Source organism: Calidris pugnax, unplaced genomic scaffold (genome assembly GCF_001431845.1).
Source record: "Calidris pugnax isolate Ruff unplaced genomic scaffold, ASM143184v1 scaffold435, whole genome shotgun sequence".
NCBI classification, from domain to species: domain Eukaryota; kingdom Metazoa; phylum Chordata; class Aves; order Charadriiformes; family Scolopacidae; genus Calidris; species Calidris pugnax.
This window is the reverse complement of record NW_015091240.1, coordinates 2,136,986-2,157,446: the sequence shown is the minus strand read 5'-3', so window position 1 is coordinate 2,157,446 and position 20,461 is coordinate 2,136,986. Positions and strand designations below refer to the sequence as shown.

Genomic DNA, 20,461 nt, shown 5'->3' with positions numbered 1-20,461 from the left:
TCAAGAAGCTGAGCTTGAAAAGCTTAGGTGGTGGGAGAAGGGGGACAAGGTGAGGAAGCAGTTTGTTTGGGGCTGGAGGAGAGACTTCAAAAGAAAAAACTCATTGCCATTAGCATGACATAGGGAGGCAAAGGAGAGGGAGGGCATGCATGCCCTTACACTGCTTGCTCCTGAAGTCCCTAGCTATTGACTGGGTGCTCCCTGGGTGTCCCACTGGGGGACCTGGGTGTGCAGAGCTGCACAATGACTGAGAGCAGAGCTGCTCGGCAGCCCCCTGTCCAGGGGCCCAGGGAGGTCCTCCCAGATCCCATCCTCCACAGATCCCCGCTAACACACCATCCACACCTCATCCTTCCCCAGCAGGTCCCAATTGCAAGGTGCCCCAAAAGCCAGGGCACAGGGACAGCTGTATTCTCCTTCCTAGTCTTAAATGAGACAAAAAACCACTAAAAATCAGGAAAATTCCTATTTTCAGGCTTTTTTTCAAGACGGCCTAAACAGTTGCCCGAGGCTTGCCAGGCATTTATTCTGGAGGACTGAAGGTACAGGATGGTTACATTTTCCTCTTGGCTCTGATTTGAAGAGTCGGCCAAAGGGGGTGGCGGGACCCTTTGGGACAGAGAGGTCCTGGGGGAGAAGGGGGAAGGGGGGACCCTCCAGGCAGCCCCCCAAGGAGGGCAGTGGCAGCAGGACTTGCATGTGCCTGCATAGCCCCAGTGCAGAGAGTGGCCAGTGCTCTCCAGGTCCTTCCGCTGTCCTGGGCACACCATGAAGGCCATCGCCTGCTTTTTAAGTAGTAGCAACTCATTGGGAAAGCTGGGAGACAAGGGAAGAGATGGTCAGAAATGCAGAAGTTCAACAGCAATTCTCCATCACTGCTCAAGGGTGCCAGGCAAGGTCCTGCCTTCCTTTGCAGCAGTGACGGACAGCAGCTGGAGGTAGCACCCTCAATTTAATCAGTGATGCCCAGGAAATCAGAGAGCAGCAGGAGCCCTGCCTGTGCCATCTCCCAAGCTCTGAGACTGCTATTTCAATCCCAGGAGGCCGCAGGAACTGTCACCCGTTGCCATTGCTCAGGGCTACAAGCCACAGGCTGCCGGGCGTCACTCGCTCATCCCCTGGCTGCCTCCTGCCCTGCAGAGGAACCACATCACCACTCTCTCACCTGCAAGGTGCTCCCTGTCACCCTGTCCTGCACGGGAACCAGTGGTGACAGGGCACTGCTGGAGACAGTGCCTGCACTGCTGTGATGCCCTCCCATTCTCTCCTATTTTCTGCTCCTGTCTTGGCTGTTTAGAAAGAGGAAAGGCTCCCTTGATGGGAGAGAAGTGGCTCCCAAACTTTGTAATGCTTTCAGGGCCTAGAAGGTCATGCCTCTTTGTTTTTTCCTTTCTTCTCCCCCACCCCCCCCCCTCCACCCTGCTTCTCCCTCTCTGTGTCCTCTGCATCACAACCCAGTGAAAAATAGCCTGAGGGGAGAAAACATTTCATTTAGGAGATGAGCCCTTTACTACTAATGACTCTGGCAGAAATAGGCGTTGTGTCCTTTCTGGACCTCTTTCCCATCTACTCAGTGAGCTCTGCAGGTCTCCCCTACCCTGGGTAGCCCAGGTGGCCCCATGGCAGAAGTGGTCCAGCATGGTCCTCAGGACAAGATCCACGGACACACCTCTGCCCCCCACCACATAAACCAGGGCAGTTTTATTTGTCAGGACCTGGGCTGAAAAGCTGCATAGAGCTCGCAGTGTTTTGGTGGGTAAGCTCTCCAGGGCAGGGACTCTGCCCGCCTGGATGCTTGCTCACTGAACACCAAAGTGACTCCACGCTGCTAATTCAGACCCTGTAGGCATTATTGCAATATAAACTGCAAATAGTCATCATACGAATTAATAAACATGCCGAAACAAAAATGTTCTCCGGGTTTAATTAACGTCAGTCTTCAGCAGCTTTATCTTGGGGTGAGTGGCTACTTTGTTGGTGCTCTGCCTTCCCACCCTGCCTTGCCCTCTGTGGCTGGGGCGGGCAAGTCTTTGCTGTGCAGATGGGAAGGTCTCCTTTTCGCTCAAGCTCCAACTGCATGACTTTGAACCAGCATCTTGCAGACTGCCTCTCACGTGAGAGAAAGGCTATATAGCAAGAGAAATAGCAGCCGGAGAAGCCCGGTAGCTATCTTTACCTTGCCAGGAGTAGAGGGTGAGTACATCCAAGGACAAGCATTAGAGCCAGAGGAAAACAAGAAGTGGAAAGCTTTTGGGTGAGCTGGCTTAGAAAGAGGCTCATAAAATGATTTGTGTCTCTAAGCGAGAAGGTGGCAGCCCCCTGGAGCAAGGGACATGAGTTTATATGCCATACGTGGTTCCACTGAGGAGCATTGCAGGTTCAGGAGCAGGGGGGGTACCACCTTGCTAGCATAAACCAGGCACTGGCCTGATGACATCCACAAAAACTTCAGCTGGGGAGCCACAAGCATTGCGTATTGCATCATCATCCCTCACCCTGAGGTCACAGCTGAGTTTTTGAGGGGCTCTGAGCAGCATTTGGGTAAAGTCCCCAGAGCAGGAGACCTGTAACCCAGGTGCCCTGTGCAAATGTATTCCCAGACAGCGACATTGCGCTGGCTGTGCCTAATGGCAAGCTGAGACTGCTGGAAGCACACAAGGAGCTTCAGCCTTGCCCGTGACTCCCTCCCACCCCACTTATCGGGGCGGCTGAAGGCTCAGCCCTTGACCCCTTGCGAGCAGATGGGTTGGAAAGGCGTCCCTGGGGGCTTGTGCGGCCCCGAGGGGAGCAGGGATGGCTTCGCCTGCCCCACGCTCCAATTTCTTCTGCTTTGAAGCAGCACATCTGTAATCTTTGCAAGGCCTTGGAGATAGCAGCGCTCAGGGTACACGCTAAACTACGTTGGCCATCTGCTTCTTTCTCCCTCTGCTTTCCCCCAAATCCCTCCCCACTGACTCAATCTGCGCTGTAGTCATTGCCATCGCAGAGAAGGTTTATAGGGCCCTATCTGCTGACAGCGAGCCAGGTAAATTGGAGGTCCTGGGCTCCATCCTAAGGCGATTGAGAAGGAGGTAACCAAGGGGAGGAGATGGCTGTGCCAGGAGCCTAGGTAGCATCCATGGCCAAAAGGGTAGCAGGACAAACAGATGAGCAAGGTTGGTGCTCAGGTGTCTCCTGCTTGGCCTCATCCCATCTCCCTAATGCTTTGCACCTCCAAGAAGCACCTTGCTTTGCTGCAGGACTCATTAGGTTGATACAGACCGGTGGTGCCACCAGAGCTGGTCCCAAGGTCCCAGTGAGCATGTAAGTCCCAGGGTCTTCTTGCTGCCTGTTCAAGGAGGGATAGCACACACAGTGGGCATTGTGGGGGGCAAAATGCGGAATATAAGGGAAAATAGAGGGTTCTTGACGCCTGAGCTGCCTGGCCGCGTTGGGCTCTCAATCCAAGGTGCACACTGCAGTGGCCGCAAAGGCATTTCCCAGCAGAGCTCACCCTGGGCAGCACGAAGGGTTTGGGCTTGCAAAAACAGGGCTAGAACAGGGGTGCAGGGGACTGGTGTGGTGTGGTCAGGCTCCACCGGTCCGCTGGCCATGCCTTCTCCCTCCGTTGAGATGCAGGAGATAGGGCAGCGGCTCGCCCAGCCGCCTGGGTACACCGGGGGTGCAGACATACATGCAGGCTCTTGCAGGCTCAGGCTTCCTGATGGGGATCTGCTGTCCTCCTGGTTTTTTAATGAGAACTTCTTGTAACCGCCCCTGTAAAACTAAGGGTGGGGAGCTGTTACTTATTAACATCCGTTGTCTCCAGGGAAAGTGGAAGGGGGGATCTGCTGGCAAAATCAGCATCAGGTGGGCTGCAGAACACCATAGTATGGCAGAGAGGTCCGCACACCTACATGTGGGTGTCGCCACACGTGTGTGTAGCCACACGCGTGCACGCTCCTCCTCCGGCTGTCTGGTGTGAGATGCCATCGCCAGCCCCCTCTGCTACCATGTCCTTGGATCTCTGCTGGTCCTAGAAGCTCTGTGCAGCAGCCCGCAAAGCAGGAATGATAGCAGAGGTGCAGAAGTCCTTTCTGGTGATTAATACATCATGTGTACAAAGAAGGTCTGTGGCGAACGGAGGCTGGAGCCGGGATTAATTGCATACCTTGAAGTGGAGAGATTTATGTAAGGAAACAGACTTGGCGGGCTGCCCCGCTCTGGGCTGTGTTTACCTGCCTGCGCCTCCACACCTGTCGTGCTGCAGCAGCAAAATACTATTTAATAACATTTGAAGGGAGATCTTAATAGCCGTGCAACCTCCCCACCTCGCCCAGCCTCGCCGGGTGCCGTGGTGAAGCTCGGCCTTGCTTTTCCAGCCTCATCGGTGGGCTCCTTGGGGGGTGAGTCAGCCCCTCCACCCCAGCGCTTGCCTGCCAGGGGCAGCCCCATGGCACCCTCGAAGCACTCACAGTCCAAGGCCAGGAGGGATGAGGTGGCTGGAGAAGAAGGTGAAGGATGCTGATGCTGGAGGTCGCCCCCTGAACTGATGCTAACCCAAGTGGCTCCCCCAAAATCCACGAGCAAAGCCGGCCTTCCTCAAAACACTAACTGGATGCACAAACATTTGCATGCACCCAGGACTATGCACACACACACACGTGTATATATATGAACACCACAGTTCAAAATGTTTATAATGGCCATTCAAATAAGAAACAAATATTTGGTAAAACCCTGTTCAGAAATGCTCAAACACAAGGCTGTTTCTTGAAAGGGATTTGGCTATTAATTGCAGTTCGTTTGTTTATTTGCATACTTATCAGCCAGGGACAAGACCAAAAAAGGCCCCGTGGGCCTCTAATGGGAGCACGTGCAGCTTTATTTCTTACCAACAAAGCCTCTTGGTGATTATAAGCAAATGAGGGAGCGCTAAGGACTGTTGAAGGAGGGAAGGGAGAAGTGCATCCCACCTGCCCACCAGAGCTTCCTTCCTGGGATTATGAGTCCTGGGTTGGTCCCTGCTGAAGGTGCTGGCTGTTCCACATACTCCCCTGGTGCCCAGCCAGTGTGTGACCCATCGGATGCTGGCCCCAAGCTGACAGCGTTGCCTGCCCAAGAAATGCAAACCCCAGCAACGAGCCACCACCGCTCAGGCAGGCAGACGAGCAAACCCTCTCACCCAAAGGTGTAAACTTTGGCCTTGGAAACCTTCAGGTAGAAAATACCCAGTGTTAACACGGAGCAGGGCAGTGAAATGCCGGGTGTTAAGTGCAGGTGTAGTTCAAACGGTCTTGTCGGCTTTTCCTCCTGAGCCTGCCGCAGCGTGCCAAGCCGCAGCACCGGGAGCCCCGTGCAGGCTGCTGAGGCTGGGTCCAGCTCAGGGCAGCGGCTCTGTTTTAACCAGGGACCTGAAAAAAAGCACAGGAGAGCTTGTTTTCACATCCACACGCTACCACTGTCAACACAGGCATGCGAGGTGCTCCATGCCCTGGCCTCAGCTAAGCAACCCCAAATATAAGCATTTGGGACCACCTTCCCTTTCCACCCCCCTCCAGTGGCAGGGATGAACAATCCCAGCTGAAGACTTTAAATGGGGGCTGTAATAAACTAGGAAATTATTTCCATCATTTCTTGAAAGTAAGGACCATATTTCATCCTGTGTTGGTACAGCACTAGCAGAGCCAGGGTCGCCTGGTACTACCCAGACAGGAGAGAAAACAGAGGTCAAGTGGAACTCTCCCCCCTATGATAATTGTCCCATGGTTTTACACTTTCTCTTCTGCAAATAAATCTCACATACTGCATAAGGCAGGTGAGCTGACTTCTTTCAGCACCACTACTGCCACTAACCCCAACTGTCCCAATCCTGGTTCCCTCCTGCATTATTGAAGGAAAATACTGGTATTTGGGTTTGTTTTTTTTTATCCCTGCAGAACAAACTTCAAAGGAGCGATTGAGACCTTGCCATTTCAATATGAAAAGACCAGGAGATCTGTTCTGCAGGGTTCAGTACATACGCATGCCGCCTCATTTCACCCGATAATCTCAGCGGGGGGCTCTGGAGGGGGATGGACACGGCCAGGGGGGAGCGGGGGGACAAGGTTCTCAAGGTTAATCGCAAACTGCCTGCCGCATTCATCGCAGCAGTGCCTGATTGATGGGCACCATTAATCACTGCCCAGAGGGGATAGAGGTAAGGCAGGAGCACCAGGAGGGGTGGCTGTGAGGACAGGGAGAGGGTACCGGGACGGGAGTGGTGACACCCAGCCGGTGTGGTTTGGGAGACATACAGCTGCCACATCTGCTTGCCTACAGAAAATGTATGATAGGGCTTCTTTAAAGGCAGAGAAGTGTACCTGTCCCTTCACACACTGGTGGTATATACAAGCCCTCCTGCAATGCAAAGGACAGAGGTGGAGGCAGAGAGGAGGAGGTCTCTCCAGCCCCTTGAAATTCCCCATGGCTTTTGGTGAGCAATCAGGATTGGGGGTTCTGGCAAGGAGGAGGGTTCAGGGCAAGGTAAGGATGGGCTTGTCTTGCAGCCATAAAGCAGTTAGTAGAGTTTCCATCATCTTTATGGACTGAAATCTTTCTGAGGTTTTTATAGGAACAATGAAGGCAGTAAAAGCCACCCAAGTGAGGTGTGGGCAAGTGACTATTTGGAGATGGGATACTGGCATGTGATTTTTCTATCGTTCCTGACAATTGAATATACTTCTTTCATTCTCATCCTAGCTGGTGCTCACATTTCTAGACAGGCTGAGGCTCTGCCTGTAGTAATGAAATTTGCATCAGCATTAACTACCTGGCTACAAATGATAGTGAGGGCTTGCAGCAGGGCTTGGCACACAGCAATGCTACCCGCTGCGTTATGGAAGCAAGCTGTGATTTCCACTGCAAAAGTTTGGGACATGCTCAGGCAGCTGTGCCAGGAGGCCTGGGATGATTTGCTTGTCCCACTGCAATTGCTTCTGACATGAGCTGCAGGACAACTCATTTTGCTAAATGATCTGACATTTCTCAATTTCCTTCTTCATCCCATCTCCTGATGTCTCTGGTCTTGGCCACAGGAGTTAGTTAGTTGAGGAACTAAGAACATGTGCAGTCTTTCACCTAAGCCTCTTGTCCAAAGCAACGAGAAGGAAAGTGTGGTTTCTAATCCTGCAAGTTCACTTTTCTAATTGCTTCACATGAAACAGCTGTGTGACATTTTCAGGTTTTGCTCTTTCAATGTCAAAGGCAGTAGCACTTGAATCCCATATAACTGCTAGGACGTGAAAAGAATATTACCCAGCTTTTGGTGGATGCATTTAGTGGCATTAAAAGATGAGGGCTTGATGACCAGTGGACGAGACTGTGGGCTTTTCAATCTGGTAGATCAGATACGGTGACCACCAGCAATAAAACAGGGTCCATTTCTGATACCGACTCAGATGCATTACTACAGACATGAGACAAAGGCCACCGAAAGCTACAGGAACCTGGACTTCAGTGAACTTTGGGCTGAATACATGTTATTTCAGAGGTGACTTTTTGTATGATGGGAAGTGCTTCAGTGTCCATGAGCACTCGGGTATATAGGGCAGGAGGCAACTCATCTACCCATGGCCACCTAAAGCTGGCTACAACTGATACATCTACTCACCACGGACCCACCTACAGCCGTCAGCAGGGACAGGCATCACCCAGGGGCAATTGATCCCACGTCAAATAGTCATCCTACAGCAACCAGAATGAATTGCTCTCAGAAAATGCCCCTGTCTTCGTGGGCTATTAAAGTAGATGACTAGTCAAATGACTAACTTAAAGTAGACACCACACTCCTAGATGGCCGAAGGGAGATATTTGGGCTGGATTCTTATCCTCTCCAGTTGCACCCAAGAGCATCTCTTTCATCAGAGGCTGTTGACTTTGAAATGGAGTTTCTGCAACATCCACTGATAGAGAATAAATCATCAGAAAATATGATTTCCTTTGATCTCACGATATTCTTTCCATAACTAAGGTTGTCAGGCTTGTGGACGTGATCATTTTTTAAGCATAGCCATCTCTGATCCCCAGGAAGGGCTTTGTAATTCAGGAATTATGCTGAACTAACTTACTCTACATCAGTTATCTCCTCCCATCAGTGTTTCTTCCTTTTTCTTTGTGCCCGGCCATGAATGTGTTGAGTTTTTTCACAAAGAGCATCTTTTAGCATAAGAGTTTTCCCCTGGAGACTTAATCATCTATTTTAATCTGAATAACATTCCCTATATAGACCAGCATTAAAAAAGCTAAGAGATATAAGTCCCTGTTAAAGTGAATGCCATCATTGCCCAGTTGCAGTGGGTCTGGGCACTTTGGGCGTTGTCCACGGCTCTTGGGGGCCTACAGAACAATTCAGCTCCATTGGGAACCTGCATTTAGACTTGCTCACTGGCTCAGGCAGCCTGGGTGTATTGACATCTTTTACCATCCTCACCTCGCTTTTACTTCTGGATCTTACTCCGGAATCTGCCTGTTGAACTGCATCAACAGGGATGAGGGTGGGCTGGGCATCTCGGAGCAGGCGGCTTCTTTGTGTGAAGGGAGGCATGGTCCTTGGGCCTGGAAACATCTCTAAGTTAGGGCTGTTTTGCCATCCTGGGTGCATGTTTCAACGGCAACATTATTGTAAAACAGCTTTGTGTTTACTTTGTGTACAGAAAAGATAAAATCAGCATTTATATGCAAACATGAACCAACAAGGAATTTCAAAATCCTGCCATTTCACTCCTCTGAGGAGAGCCAGGGTTATTGTGTAACCAGAAACATCTGAAAGCTGGGGATTTTCTGGGTCTAAATTCAATTTAGATTATAAGAGGCTAATTTAGTATCTGACTGTATCACCTTGGGCAGCCAAAATAGGATCTGAAACAGTGAGAGACAAGGCTTTGGGGTGGAGAGTTCTCCGTTTTGGACAACCTGGGGCACCGCATGGATCTGAGCTCTCCCTTTACAAATAAAGAAGGTGAAGAAATAGGAGCCAGCTGCTCAGCTGGGGTGAGCCCACTCTGATGCCCCCATCTGCCCTGGGGGACGGGGGTGCTCATGCACCCACCCCAGCTCTGCCTTTCCGGAGCAGCCAGTGTGAACAGCTGGAAGAGAGCTCAACAGAGGTGCAGCCACTTGAATGTCAAGGTCTGAGAGCATCAAACATGCAGAATAAGGGCTTTTAGTGGGATTTCCTATCTGGAGCGCTGTATCATGCCTCCACACATTTGTCATTGCTCAGGGATACATGCCGGGCTGGGTGGGGGGAACTAGGAAATATGGGGTTCAAAGCAGAGAGCTTTTCTAAAAGAAAATACTCAACAGTAAAAACTTCAGGGCACAGGTGTTACGCATCTCTTGGAGGTCTTGATGCCTGTTAAGGACCCTGGAGAAAAAGGCTGATTCCATTTAATGCAGAGCTTAAATGCAAGGAGACCCCAGCGTGACAGATGCTTAAACCCTGTCCAAGGAGAAACATAACTCTGTGGGAAACACTTGTGAACAAGATAACCTTCCTCACCAGGTCCAGCACCGTGCCACTGGTCCCAGTGGTGGGTTCAGCTTCCCGTGTGCTGATGCATCCCTGCCTGGTAAGCGGGAAAGCAGGGTGTCCTGCACCACCTCACTGCCCGCCCGCCTGCCCGCAGGGCAGCGAGGGGCTGGCAGGACAGGGGAGTGCTTCTCAGGTGACCTGAGGATGAAGAAGGAGTGGTGGGACTGTTTGTGGTGCTTGCTCAAGGGTCCCTGTTGCATCACTATCCCTTGCAGCCGGCAAAGTTGCCATGTAGGGCCACAGCCCCGGCAGGTGGCTGAGCTCCGCCAAAGCCAGCAGTGACAAATAAAGATTGATAAACCAGCAGAAACCAAAGGGAAACAAAGGCAGGGGGCAGAAAAGCCAGGAGGGGAGCAAGCAGGCCACAGGGACAAGCTGTGGGTAGGCTCTTGTTTTTGTTTCTCCCCAGCAAACATCCCTGGTGTAGGCTGTGGCTGGATATTTTCTCCTTGAAGGCCCGTACCCGAGTGCCCTAGGCCACCCCAATCCAAACCTGGCTCTGCCCCCTCCCAGGGGACGGCTGCTATGGACGTTTATATGCAGCGAAAAAGGGGACACGCTCGCTTTTGGGGCCAAATCTGCAAAATCTCCCTGCACACCTTGGCTCACTGCAGGATGCTGGGCAGGTTGATCCACCCCCGGGGACCACCATCCCCTAATAACATCCCCAGGCCCCGGTGCCACCCCTGCCTGCCCGGGGCAAGTGGGGCTGCAAAAGGGAGCATCTGCCTGAGGGACGCCCCCTCCCCGGAGGGAATCTCCCTCCCAGCTGCCACCCTCCCCTCGCCCGGGGCTTTATTTACCCGGGGGGGCGTGGGTCTAAATGGGGGTAAGGAGCTAGAAAAGGTCGCCTGGGTGGTGGCCACAAAAGGGGACATTGTGCCTCCGGGAAGGGGGAGGGAGCGGAAAGGCCCGGGGAAAGGGGGGCACTTGGATGAAAGGGGAAAGCAGGGCGGGGAGCAGGGAAGAGAGGAAGGGGGAGCAAACAGGGGGACACCAAAAGCTCTCCCAGCTGGGACACAAGTCAGGACGGTCCCTTTCTTTAGACAGATAGAGCCAGGCAGACGGGGTGACTGGGGATGAGCCTGCCCAGCCCTTTCCCCACCCCAGCTCTTCAAGCCTTTCCTCCCCTCTCCCTCCTTAGCCTCTCACTTTCTTCCATTTTTAACATTTTCTTTCTTTCCTTCACTCCCCTGCTCCACCTTCTGCTTCCAACTATTTCTCCCATGGTGAAAGCACCGAGAGAGAAAGGGGGAGATACTACAATGCAAAGTTAATTTAAAGGAGTGGTGGGGAGGGCAAGACCAAAAGCAGTGGTGGAGAAAAACGGGCTTGGGAAACCTATGAGGAGACTCTGTCCATACACACGAGCCATGACACCTATGTTTCAGCATATTTTTTGGACCCCCGTGCAAGCTGTGGACTGCAGATCCTATGGCAAGGCTGAATCCTGGGCAGACAGTTCTTGTGGCTGTTACACCATACAGACCCCTGCCCTCTGAGATGCTTTAGGAGCATAAAGCTGGAGCATCAAGGATATCCCCAGGTCTGGAGGAGTTTGGGGACAAGCTGTCCCACACATCCGCACCTCTACAGATGCCCCCAGCTGCTCTTATGGGGTTTGCTGGGGGAAATTTCTTGCCATGGGAGTGCCTGCAGCCTGGGGCACTGCCCCTCAGATGCCCGGGCTCATTCCTGGCTTGAATCTTCTCCAGGTTTCTAGCCCCTCAGTAAGGAAGGAAGTCTGAAGTCCTACTGCCTCAAGTCAAGACACAAGGCAAGCAAACAAAACCCCACCATATGCGTTATTTCTTCCAACATGCTGGTTTTCAGCTGGCCACCTGACTTTTTCCGACACAGACTTGCTAGCACTTTGTTAAGACAGAGGCAGAGCCCAGGATTTTTCAGGTAGCTCGGTCATCATCATTGTACTTTGATGCAGCAATTCAAAGGTGCTTCAAAATCTCCAGAAAACTAAAATTTTAACATAAGTTGATCCAAAATGGAGTCTTTGCTTCATCTTTGCAAATGGTCTGTTGTACATTTTGACCATGCAGAACTTTGGAGATTTCAATAAAGTGTTTAATATTTTGGAATCAAAATTGCTCCAGCCAAACAACTCCCAAAATGAATAGTTTTCTAACCCAAATGCTGCACTTATAAAATGCTTCTTATTCATTGCATCTTCTTTTTTACTAAAAAATCTACATGGGAAAAAATCTCCATTCAGACAATAAATTATCAGGGGAAAGAAAGCAACAACAAATCCCCCACTTAGTTTATTTTCAATAAATAACTTAATCAGCTCTGGCAAACTAATAGGTTCCATAATGCTCAGCTCAGAACCTAGTTGGAAGTTCATTGTTTGCTTTGTCGCACACGGACAAGCAATGCTTGAAGTGAATTATTGTAACTCTCCACCAGAAGTCTCAGCTCACTTTTCTTATTAAAATAGAACAAAACAAATCTAAATGGGCGTGAATAAATTAACACAAGAAATTTACTTTGCACTTATCTTCACTCTTCTGGCTTGTAACTATTTGCTAGGAAGGAGCTATAGGGCTATTTAGATCGCCTCTGTTCAAGCAGGTGTGCATCACCCTCACTGCCCTGGCTGTGTCGGGGCTAATCCAGCCATGCAGCGGGATGGAGTAGCCTGCACTGAGCTCCTTCAGTGATGCTTAAGCTGCTTCTTGCTGTCTCTGTACCAGTTATCCTCCGTAGTGGCTGAAGACAGCAGCTGCAGGACCCGTTTATCGCATCCTGTACAAGGATGCGGTGATGTGATGGTGTACCGACACAGTGATGATGCTACTTCATCAGGTCAAGGCTGATGGTGGTGAGAATCTGGGATGGAAAGGTGGCAGCGGAGTGCAGATGGTACTTTGGTTTGCTGGCAAGGAACGGTCCCCAATCCTGTGCCCCCAAATGCAGCAGAAGGAAACGACTTGCAGGCAGCCTGCCTCTCCCCCCACCCCAGCCTGTGCCCCTGACAGCCTCAGAAGTCCTCGTCCTCTGCTCCTTGTCCAGCTCTGGGTGATTTTTGCAACAGACATACCAAGTGCAGCCACCATCCTATACCCCAGATCCCACCAAGGGTCCTGTCCATGCAGCTCAGGCCAAATCAGCCATGGGATGTGCAAGACATGGACACTGCCCTTGCTTTCTCCAGCAGGTTTTGCTGCACTGGGAGGGTTGGTTATGATTTCTTTTGGGTCTGAAAGAGTGCTCAGAGGTCACTTTAACAAGTTGTGTGCTTTAGTGGCAAGACTTGCCTGCCGGCAACCATTACCTCTCTTCAGCATCATAAACAGAGTCAAATTCAGCTTACACCACGTCTGAACTTGGCTTGGGCACTAGTTTTTCTGCCAGTACATTGCTGTTTTCAACTCCAGTCAGCACTGGTTTGAAGTTATTACTGTCTGGTGGTTGGGGTTTTTTTGGTGGTGTATGCATCCTAAATGAGCTTTGTGGTCTCCCCACTTCAAAAGCCTCTATGCTTTCACCCCTCTTTACTGGCTGTCCTCTAGCAAGACCAAAGACCAAAGGGTATAAACTATCTCAGCAGCGTCCCAGGTCCATGCAGCAGGCAGGGATGCAGCCTGTGGAGAGTCATCCGGGTTGCTGGAGAGAGTTTGGAGGAATCAGTCAAGGAGTGGGTGCCCAGCCACACCAGGGCACACACTGGCACCCAGTCCCCATCTTTGTCTCTGTTCAAATCAGACCTAAATACAGTGCACACTGCACATTTCAAGCTGCTTAAGGCACGTTTCACCCTCTCTGTTGCCCAGTTTACTCTGGTACCAGCTGTCTCCTGGGCAAGGAGAAGCAGGGATGGGTGTCTGGCTGGCTGGTGCAGAGCCCCCTCGGCAGGGAATCGCACACAGGTGCTTCAACGAGGGGAGAAGCTGCTTCCACTGACAGCAATTGGTTTTCCTTTTATATAAGCCAGCCCATGCTGAAGGCAGGCTGGTGCCAGGGATGTGGGAGCCAGCAGCCTGTGAGGAGGGCTTTGCAGGTACTGTGCTGGTAAGAGGATGATGGTATTTACTAATACTTCTAAACTAGATTTTTATTTACCCAGTGGGTTTCACCTGTTCTTTCTGTGTATGGTTCTGCTAAAGGGACTGTGGCTTCTTTGTGGAGCCTTGAGGAGTTGTGTGTGTGAAAGGGGGAAACAGAGAGAAAGGGAAAATGTGTTACAGTATTGCAACACTTCCTCCTAGCAGTTAATATCCTAACAAAATTCATATTTTTCTAAAGAAAAAAATCTTGAAGTGCTTCACTCAAGGGAAAGCTATTTGCTGTGTTATAAAAGTGTCAACATTTCACTTACAAATTGGTCATTATTTTGGCAGTGACTTTAACAAAAAATTCTCCTTGGGGCTATCATGCCTCTCTGTTGGTTTTTCTTCCCCTTTAAAAAAAACCAAAAACAAACAACTTAAAAAGCAAGCACAATTTACTGGGTCTGGTGACTGGATAACTATTGTACTGCAGGCTTTAAGTGGTGGGGCTGAGGCCAGGAGATGAAAAGAGATCAAGAGGGGAGGGAGCTGAAGCTTCTCCAGCAGCAAGGTGGATGCTCGTAGGTTAAAGCTTGAATCACTGCCTTAGTCCCTGTGGCCAAACAATCATCTTACCAGAAGTTTCTTCTTTTCTGCTGTTTAAACCCCTGATCTTACTAACATCTACATATAAACAAAAACATTCATAAAGTTGGGGGTGCACATCCTGATACTTGAGGTAATTTCTCTGTGCTTCTTGCTCTGATTTAATGCCCTATGCCTTCTACTGCTGACCACTTTCATGCACTTGTTTCTCCTTTCCATTTCCATGTTCCTGTGTGTGACTGTTTATTTCTCTTCTTGTAAAACAACACTGATAACTTGAGCAGATATTAAATGTCTGTCTTGTCTTGGGTTTTTCCTGCTCATCATGAGTAGGTGCTGGTGTGGGAGCCTGGTTGGGGTTTCTCTGAGGATGTCTCTCCTTCCTCACCTCTATGTAGCACAGCCATGCTAGGACTTGTGTGGATCACTGCACTTATTCTTTTGCATTCTTATTGTGCCCTGGGGCAAAAGAGAGGTGACAACAGGAGTGAGGGGGCAGGCAGCACTCTGCAGAAAATGTTAAGATCAGGATGAATAAATCCTCAATGATCTCTGTCTGACTGTAGGTTCTCAAGAACAAAGAATGTCCATTTAAAATACAGCAGAAATCCCAGCCTCTGGTTTTGCCACACTTTCTTTAAGCTAAGGATGCTGATGTTCCCCTTCAGTTTTTCCCAGTTGATGATGGTGACAGCAGAGATGCAAAGTAGCCCCTCTTACTGGGAAGTACCTTAGCTATGCCACTTCTGTTCTTGTACTAGCTTTAGCCTCTTCCTCAGTAGATCTTTATGGGAAAATAATGGATGGAAGAAACTACTTTGGATATAATAAAAAGACTGAGTACTGCTAAGTGTAAAACCTCTCCATGTCCTCACTTGGCTACAGGAGCACCCACTTGCTTCTCTGAAGACCAAGCCCCAGGGACCAGCTTGGGAGGACCCATGATGAGGTCCCAAGGGATGCTCTGGAAGCACCTGGCAGAGCTCCTCTGTTCACATGTGCCAGGGCATGCACAGAGCTCAAAAGGAGCCAGGGCTTCATGGTGTCCCCAGGATTCTAAGTCACTTGTTATACTGCCTGATAGCCTCTTAAGGGTGCCACATGAACTTGTGATTACAACTGGTGATGCTTTAATATGTTAGTTTCAGGTACACCTTTGGCTGCTGCTTTGTTGAGGGTAGTTCCTGGGAAGAAAACTGAACCCTTGTTGGCTGATGCCCAAGCTGGGCAAAGCCAGGCCAGCTCTGCCTGCTGTTGACTGTGCAAGGGGCTGCCTTTCTCTCTTAACTACGCACACTCCCAGGCTCCTGGCCCACATCCAATCCAGATAAGAAATGACTGAAAATTGTTACTGTTAGCCGGCTATTCTGTGACCTGCATGAAAAGAGCAAAATGACCTCGGGACTAGTCTTAGCACACAGCCGTCTGCCCACAGACTGTGGCAGGCGAGAAGCCTTGGTACGCAGACCAAAGGCTGGCAAGACAAGTATTTTCCTGGCGGCTGCTCCCTGCAGACGGGAGGGGAGGCAGAAGCAAGCTGATATGCAGAAGCTCGCCTCGCTGCCTGCTGTGCTTGGTCTGTAACAAGATCTTTACAAGGTGTTAATGTAAGAGTGAGTTGTTATAAACTGGAAACCAACCGTTGGCTCTTCTCTGCAGGAGGATCTGTGGTAAAGCTGGTACTTACTGGTGATATCATGTGGTGGTAGGAATAGGAGAAAGCTCTCTTCCCTTGGACTCTTATCTCTTTATGTGCTCTGAGGCAGTGCTCTCCTGGAGACCCCTGTGGTGCTGAGGCCCTGCTGCAGCCACTTGCCCTGCAAGAAGGACCAGCAATGCCATCCTGCCATGGAGGCATTGCAGGACACCCTTGTGCCTACTTCCTAGCTCTTCTCGTGGTGTGCAAGCCTTCAAACAGGCTATATAGCCCTTTCCTACAAAGCCACTTTCTTAAGCACATGAAGAAATCTGGAAGAAGTGTAGCCATGGAGCTGAACCTGAGGTTGCCCATGAAGGGTGACAGCCCCATCTAAACACTAGAGTGCACTAATGCATGCTTCATTGCAAGGAACTATTTTTACCATGTGCTGGGCTGTACGTGCTCTGGGTAACAAGAAAAGCTTCAGCCTAAGCAACTCAAAATGCCCAAAGGAAGGCACCATGGTTGAAAACTGAAAGGTTCTTTCAGCCTGGGGAGAGGGGCAGCTAATCCTGACACTGTTTCTGCTTCATTAGACATGTGTCTGTGACTTGTGAAATGCTGCACAGGAAAATGGGAACCTGTCGGTGGATGCAGATATGAGAGGTTTACAGAAGGGTGCTATGTAGCTGCACACTGACAAGCCTGTGCCTCCTGGCGCCCTCAGCTTGCTGCTGCCTTTTTTTTTTTTCCTTAATTCTCAGAATTCCTCAGAGTATTTCTTCTGCCTGAATCTGACTCTTCTGCAGCCCTGTACCTTAGGGCTGGGTTTGTGTCTTCCTGGGAAGCTGGAGTTTCCATTTTAGGCACTGAATTTCTAGTTATACATCTAAAGAGAAACAATGTGCTCATCAGAAACATTCCTCATCCCTGCCACAAGTGTTTCAGGTAGCAGTTTAGGTAGGCACCCAGCCTTCCTGGAAGTCCCCACAGCAGCCCTTGGTTGATGGCAGCGAACTTGGATGCTGAAGGTCCCACCATCAGGTGGAGGTGGCTCCTCCAAGCAGGGGAAGCACCTAACTGAGAAGGCAGATCTGGTGTTACTCTTGCTGGTTACAAGTGACTCTTGTGGTCAGAGGGCTTTCATTTCCAAGTCTTTGCTCTGGCACTATTTTGCATAAATGGAGCAGAGCAGTCTAGATGTGAGGTTTTAGTTAAGAATCTTCTCAGCTCGGTCCAAGAAGTCTTCAGGTGGCTGCTGTAGAGAACAGAAGTGAGCCAGGCTGGCTGGAGGTACCTGCTGTCTCTGCAACTGTCAGAGAACCTACCTTGCATCCTCCAAAAGGGCAGGATGATTCAATACCCTTCTCTCTAGTGTAGCATCTTTAGCAGCTTGATGGTCTAGCAGCTTGACTTGTGGTCACCATGATTGGAGAAAGAAGACCCTCTGTCCACCTTGTGTTTCTGAAACAGGTATACATCCTTCTCCCTGCACCCTCTTTTCCCTCAAGTGTTTGGAATACTCCTGACACCTTGGGTTGTTTGTTGTTTTTTTCCAAAGTAAATTGTACATTCCTGATCTTGCCCTACTTAGTTTCTACTGAAACACTGGCTGAAAGCATTAAGGTACCCCCCCCCCCCCCCTTTGTATTAATATTGCTTAAGTAAAAACTGTTATCAGCTATTTTCTTGCCAATACAGTTACAGTTGCTGCTACTTTAATGTTGCTGCAACAGTATCTTGATGTGATGAACCTAGTAACGATGCTGGGAGTCACTTGCCTGAGAGTTAAATATTGCTCTTGGAAATACAAAAACGATCAGTGCTCCTAAGGAAGGAAAACAAACATCCTGTGAAGCAGTAGTAAAACTCCCTGAAAAAATGCATTCTGCCATAATGGGGCACTTGTGCAGATAAACGCAGCAGTTCTGATTTCTAAATTGCTTGGAGAAGATGGCATGCTGATGTTTTAGGCTGAGAGTAAGAATTTGACTGACTTTTTCTTTTTTGTAGGTCATCTGTGAGGAAGAAGCCCCTAAAACCACACTGGGAAAAGCTACTGCATAACCCTCTACCCCCACCAGCCCTATCTGCTGCTTCTGCCAAGCACAGCAGATCACTTCACACCCAGGTCAGCTCATGGCTCACTCCTACCTGTGAGGCTGTTGGAAGAACCACATAGGTCAAAACCTTTGCAAGTAATTTATTAAGCACTTCAATTCCAAGGGCCTTTGAAATGGGCCTGTTTAGTAGAGCAACTTTGAATGGTGAATAAACTTAAAGGACACTAACTAGTGCTTGTTTGCAGGCTCCTAAATGCCACTTGCTGTTAGAGCCTGCACTTTCCCATAGTTGTTTGTTTTGTTTTTTTCATGTAGAATCAGGTATGTGATCTTATAGATCTGGATTACAGAGCATCTACTGCAATTACTGAATTTGGGGCTGCTGAGTGATCACACTCCTGAAGACTTCTACCTTACCAGTACTAACACAGCAGAGAAATTATACACACAGTCCCTGCAAAGTAGGTCAATTTTAATAATCCTTTCTGCTTTGTGTTCACTTGATATTCTATAGGCCAGCCCATTCTGCTCCATTAGACTCATAACATTCACTAGAGCTATTTAAGGGAAGTAACAGCCTCTGCTTTAGTCTTTCATGCTATCATTACTGTTTTGTTTTGCAGCAATCTGTTTTACCTCTGTGTCACCTCCACTGAAACAGGTCTTCAGTCTGAGCCCAAAAGTAATGGACAGAGCTTAGGAGTCTCTGACAATAGTTTCTAAGGAACAATTCATGTTTGCTTATTGCCTTTATCTACAGTATATGCACATGCAGCTGAAGATGGAACAGGTGAGAGGGGGACACTGTTGGTTATGTGTGGCTGTTGAATGACAACACTGTTAGCAGAGATGCTGCTCTCCTGAATAAAGGCACACATTACTCCTGAGAGTAGCTGCCAGGAGACAAACTTCAGATACTCCCCTCTTTTCACCTCCCCATGAATCTCCCATCACTGTAGGCAAGGGCAGCACAGCCTTCAGCACCTTCTGCATACCATGGAAAGGAGTTACCAGCACTGAACCTGCCCTGTCCCCTAGACACATGTGGATCTCCCCATACATCATCTCTGCAGGACTTGCACCAAGTGCTGAGTTCAGAAAACCTGAATAGGAGGAAAAAAGCAAGCCTGGAGGTTATGCTGTGCTGCTCCTTATTCCCTTCTGCATGTGGAACCTGGCCCAAGGGAACTGACTCTGCAGTACAGCTCAGTACTTCCCTCTCCCACCCCCTCAGGCAGAAGTTACTTCGGGCACTTCTGACAAATAGATGCATCTTACAGCCCTGAAACCATTTATAAATAGATTTTTATTTATAAAGTCAATTTACATAAAATATGATACTCTTTTAAAAACTGCATATGTACAACTTAAGAAATCCTAGCAAGTGCATACAAAAATGCCTTCAATACATTTTCTTTTTAAAAAACACAAACTTCAGTTTTCAGAGAAGTGGACCTTCACACCAGGCAAACTTGGACACCACATTAAGACATAACTTTACAGTCTTTTACTAAAGTGTTTGGAGAGAGACAAAAAAAACCCCCACTTTTTTATATAAACCATGTAATGTTCCCACAACATTCTAGCTGGCAGTGTTCAAGAACAAGGGAATAGGACTTGCTAAAAATAGAACTATCTCCTCACCCCTTTTCTCTAAGGTTTCTTGTACAAAAATAAGTCTTCATACACCAGTGTTCCCATAGGCAGTTCAAGTTACATATAAAATAGAATCTGACATGATAAAAAAATCCCTCCCCCTCCAGAAACAAGGAAGCATCAAGTGTTTTCAATCGTGTTTTGTTTTTTTCCGCAACACCGGGCAGCAGCCGCGGGGGGAAGCAGGGTCGCTGGGGGCTCCTCTCCGTCGGCGGCTCCCGGCGGGCAGGTGGAGCCGCTGCCCCGGGAGCGGGTGGCGGAGCCCCGGCCAGTCTCTTACACCATTGCACTTTCCACAGCCCGAAGACGAGGGGTGAACCCGGCGAGGAACGCAGCCGGCGGGGTCGGGACGGGGGGTGTGCGAGTATTTTTTGGGGAGGGGGGGACGCTGGCTGCTGCGGAGAGCGAGGCCGCTGAGGTACTGCAGGCTGAGCGCGGCTGCGGAGAGATGTGCGGAGAGCCCCGGTGGGTCCGTGTCCCGCTCCCCCGGGGGACGCGGGGGGGAAGCGGCACCCCCCAGCACCTCCCCGCCGGATCCCCCCTCACCTCCCGCCGGCTCAGTAGCTCCCGAGCCAGCTGGTGAAGTCCAGCAGCTCCCGCTCCTCGGGGCTGAGCGCCGCGTCGTAGCCGCTCTCCTCGGAGGAGCAAGGCGAGCCGGGCACGGAGGAGGCGAAGGAGGGCGAAGCAGAGGAGTAGCCGCCGCCGCCGCCTCCTTCCCCGACGGCCGCCCGCCCGCGGCCGTCGGGGAAGGCGGCGGCGTCGTGCTCGTCGAGGAGCCGCTGCAAGGCACGGATGTACTCGACGGCGGAGCGGAGGGTCTCCACCTTGCTCATCTTCTTGCTGGCGGCGCCGTGGGGGACGTGCTGGCGGAGGGCGGCGAAGCCCAGGTTGACCAGCCGGACCCGGTTGCGCTCCCGCTCGTTACGCCGGGCCACGG

General features: G+C 50.2%; 1 protein-coding gene across 1 annotated transcript; it reads right to left on the bottom strand.

The window, feature by feature from the left end:
- Nucleotides 1-19,214: 19,214 nt before the first annotated feature.
- Nucleotides 19,215-20,459, bottom strand: ASCL2 (achaete-scute family bHLH transcription factor 2; the record flags this gene model as incomplete). Its single annotated transcript, XM_014959933.1, has 1 exon — nt 19,215-20,459. A coding segment is annotated over one exon (378 nt), but the record flags the coding sequence as incomplete, so codon positions are not given.
- Between the last annotated feature and the right edge of the window lie 2 nt (nt 20,460-20,461).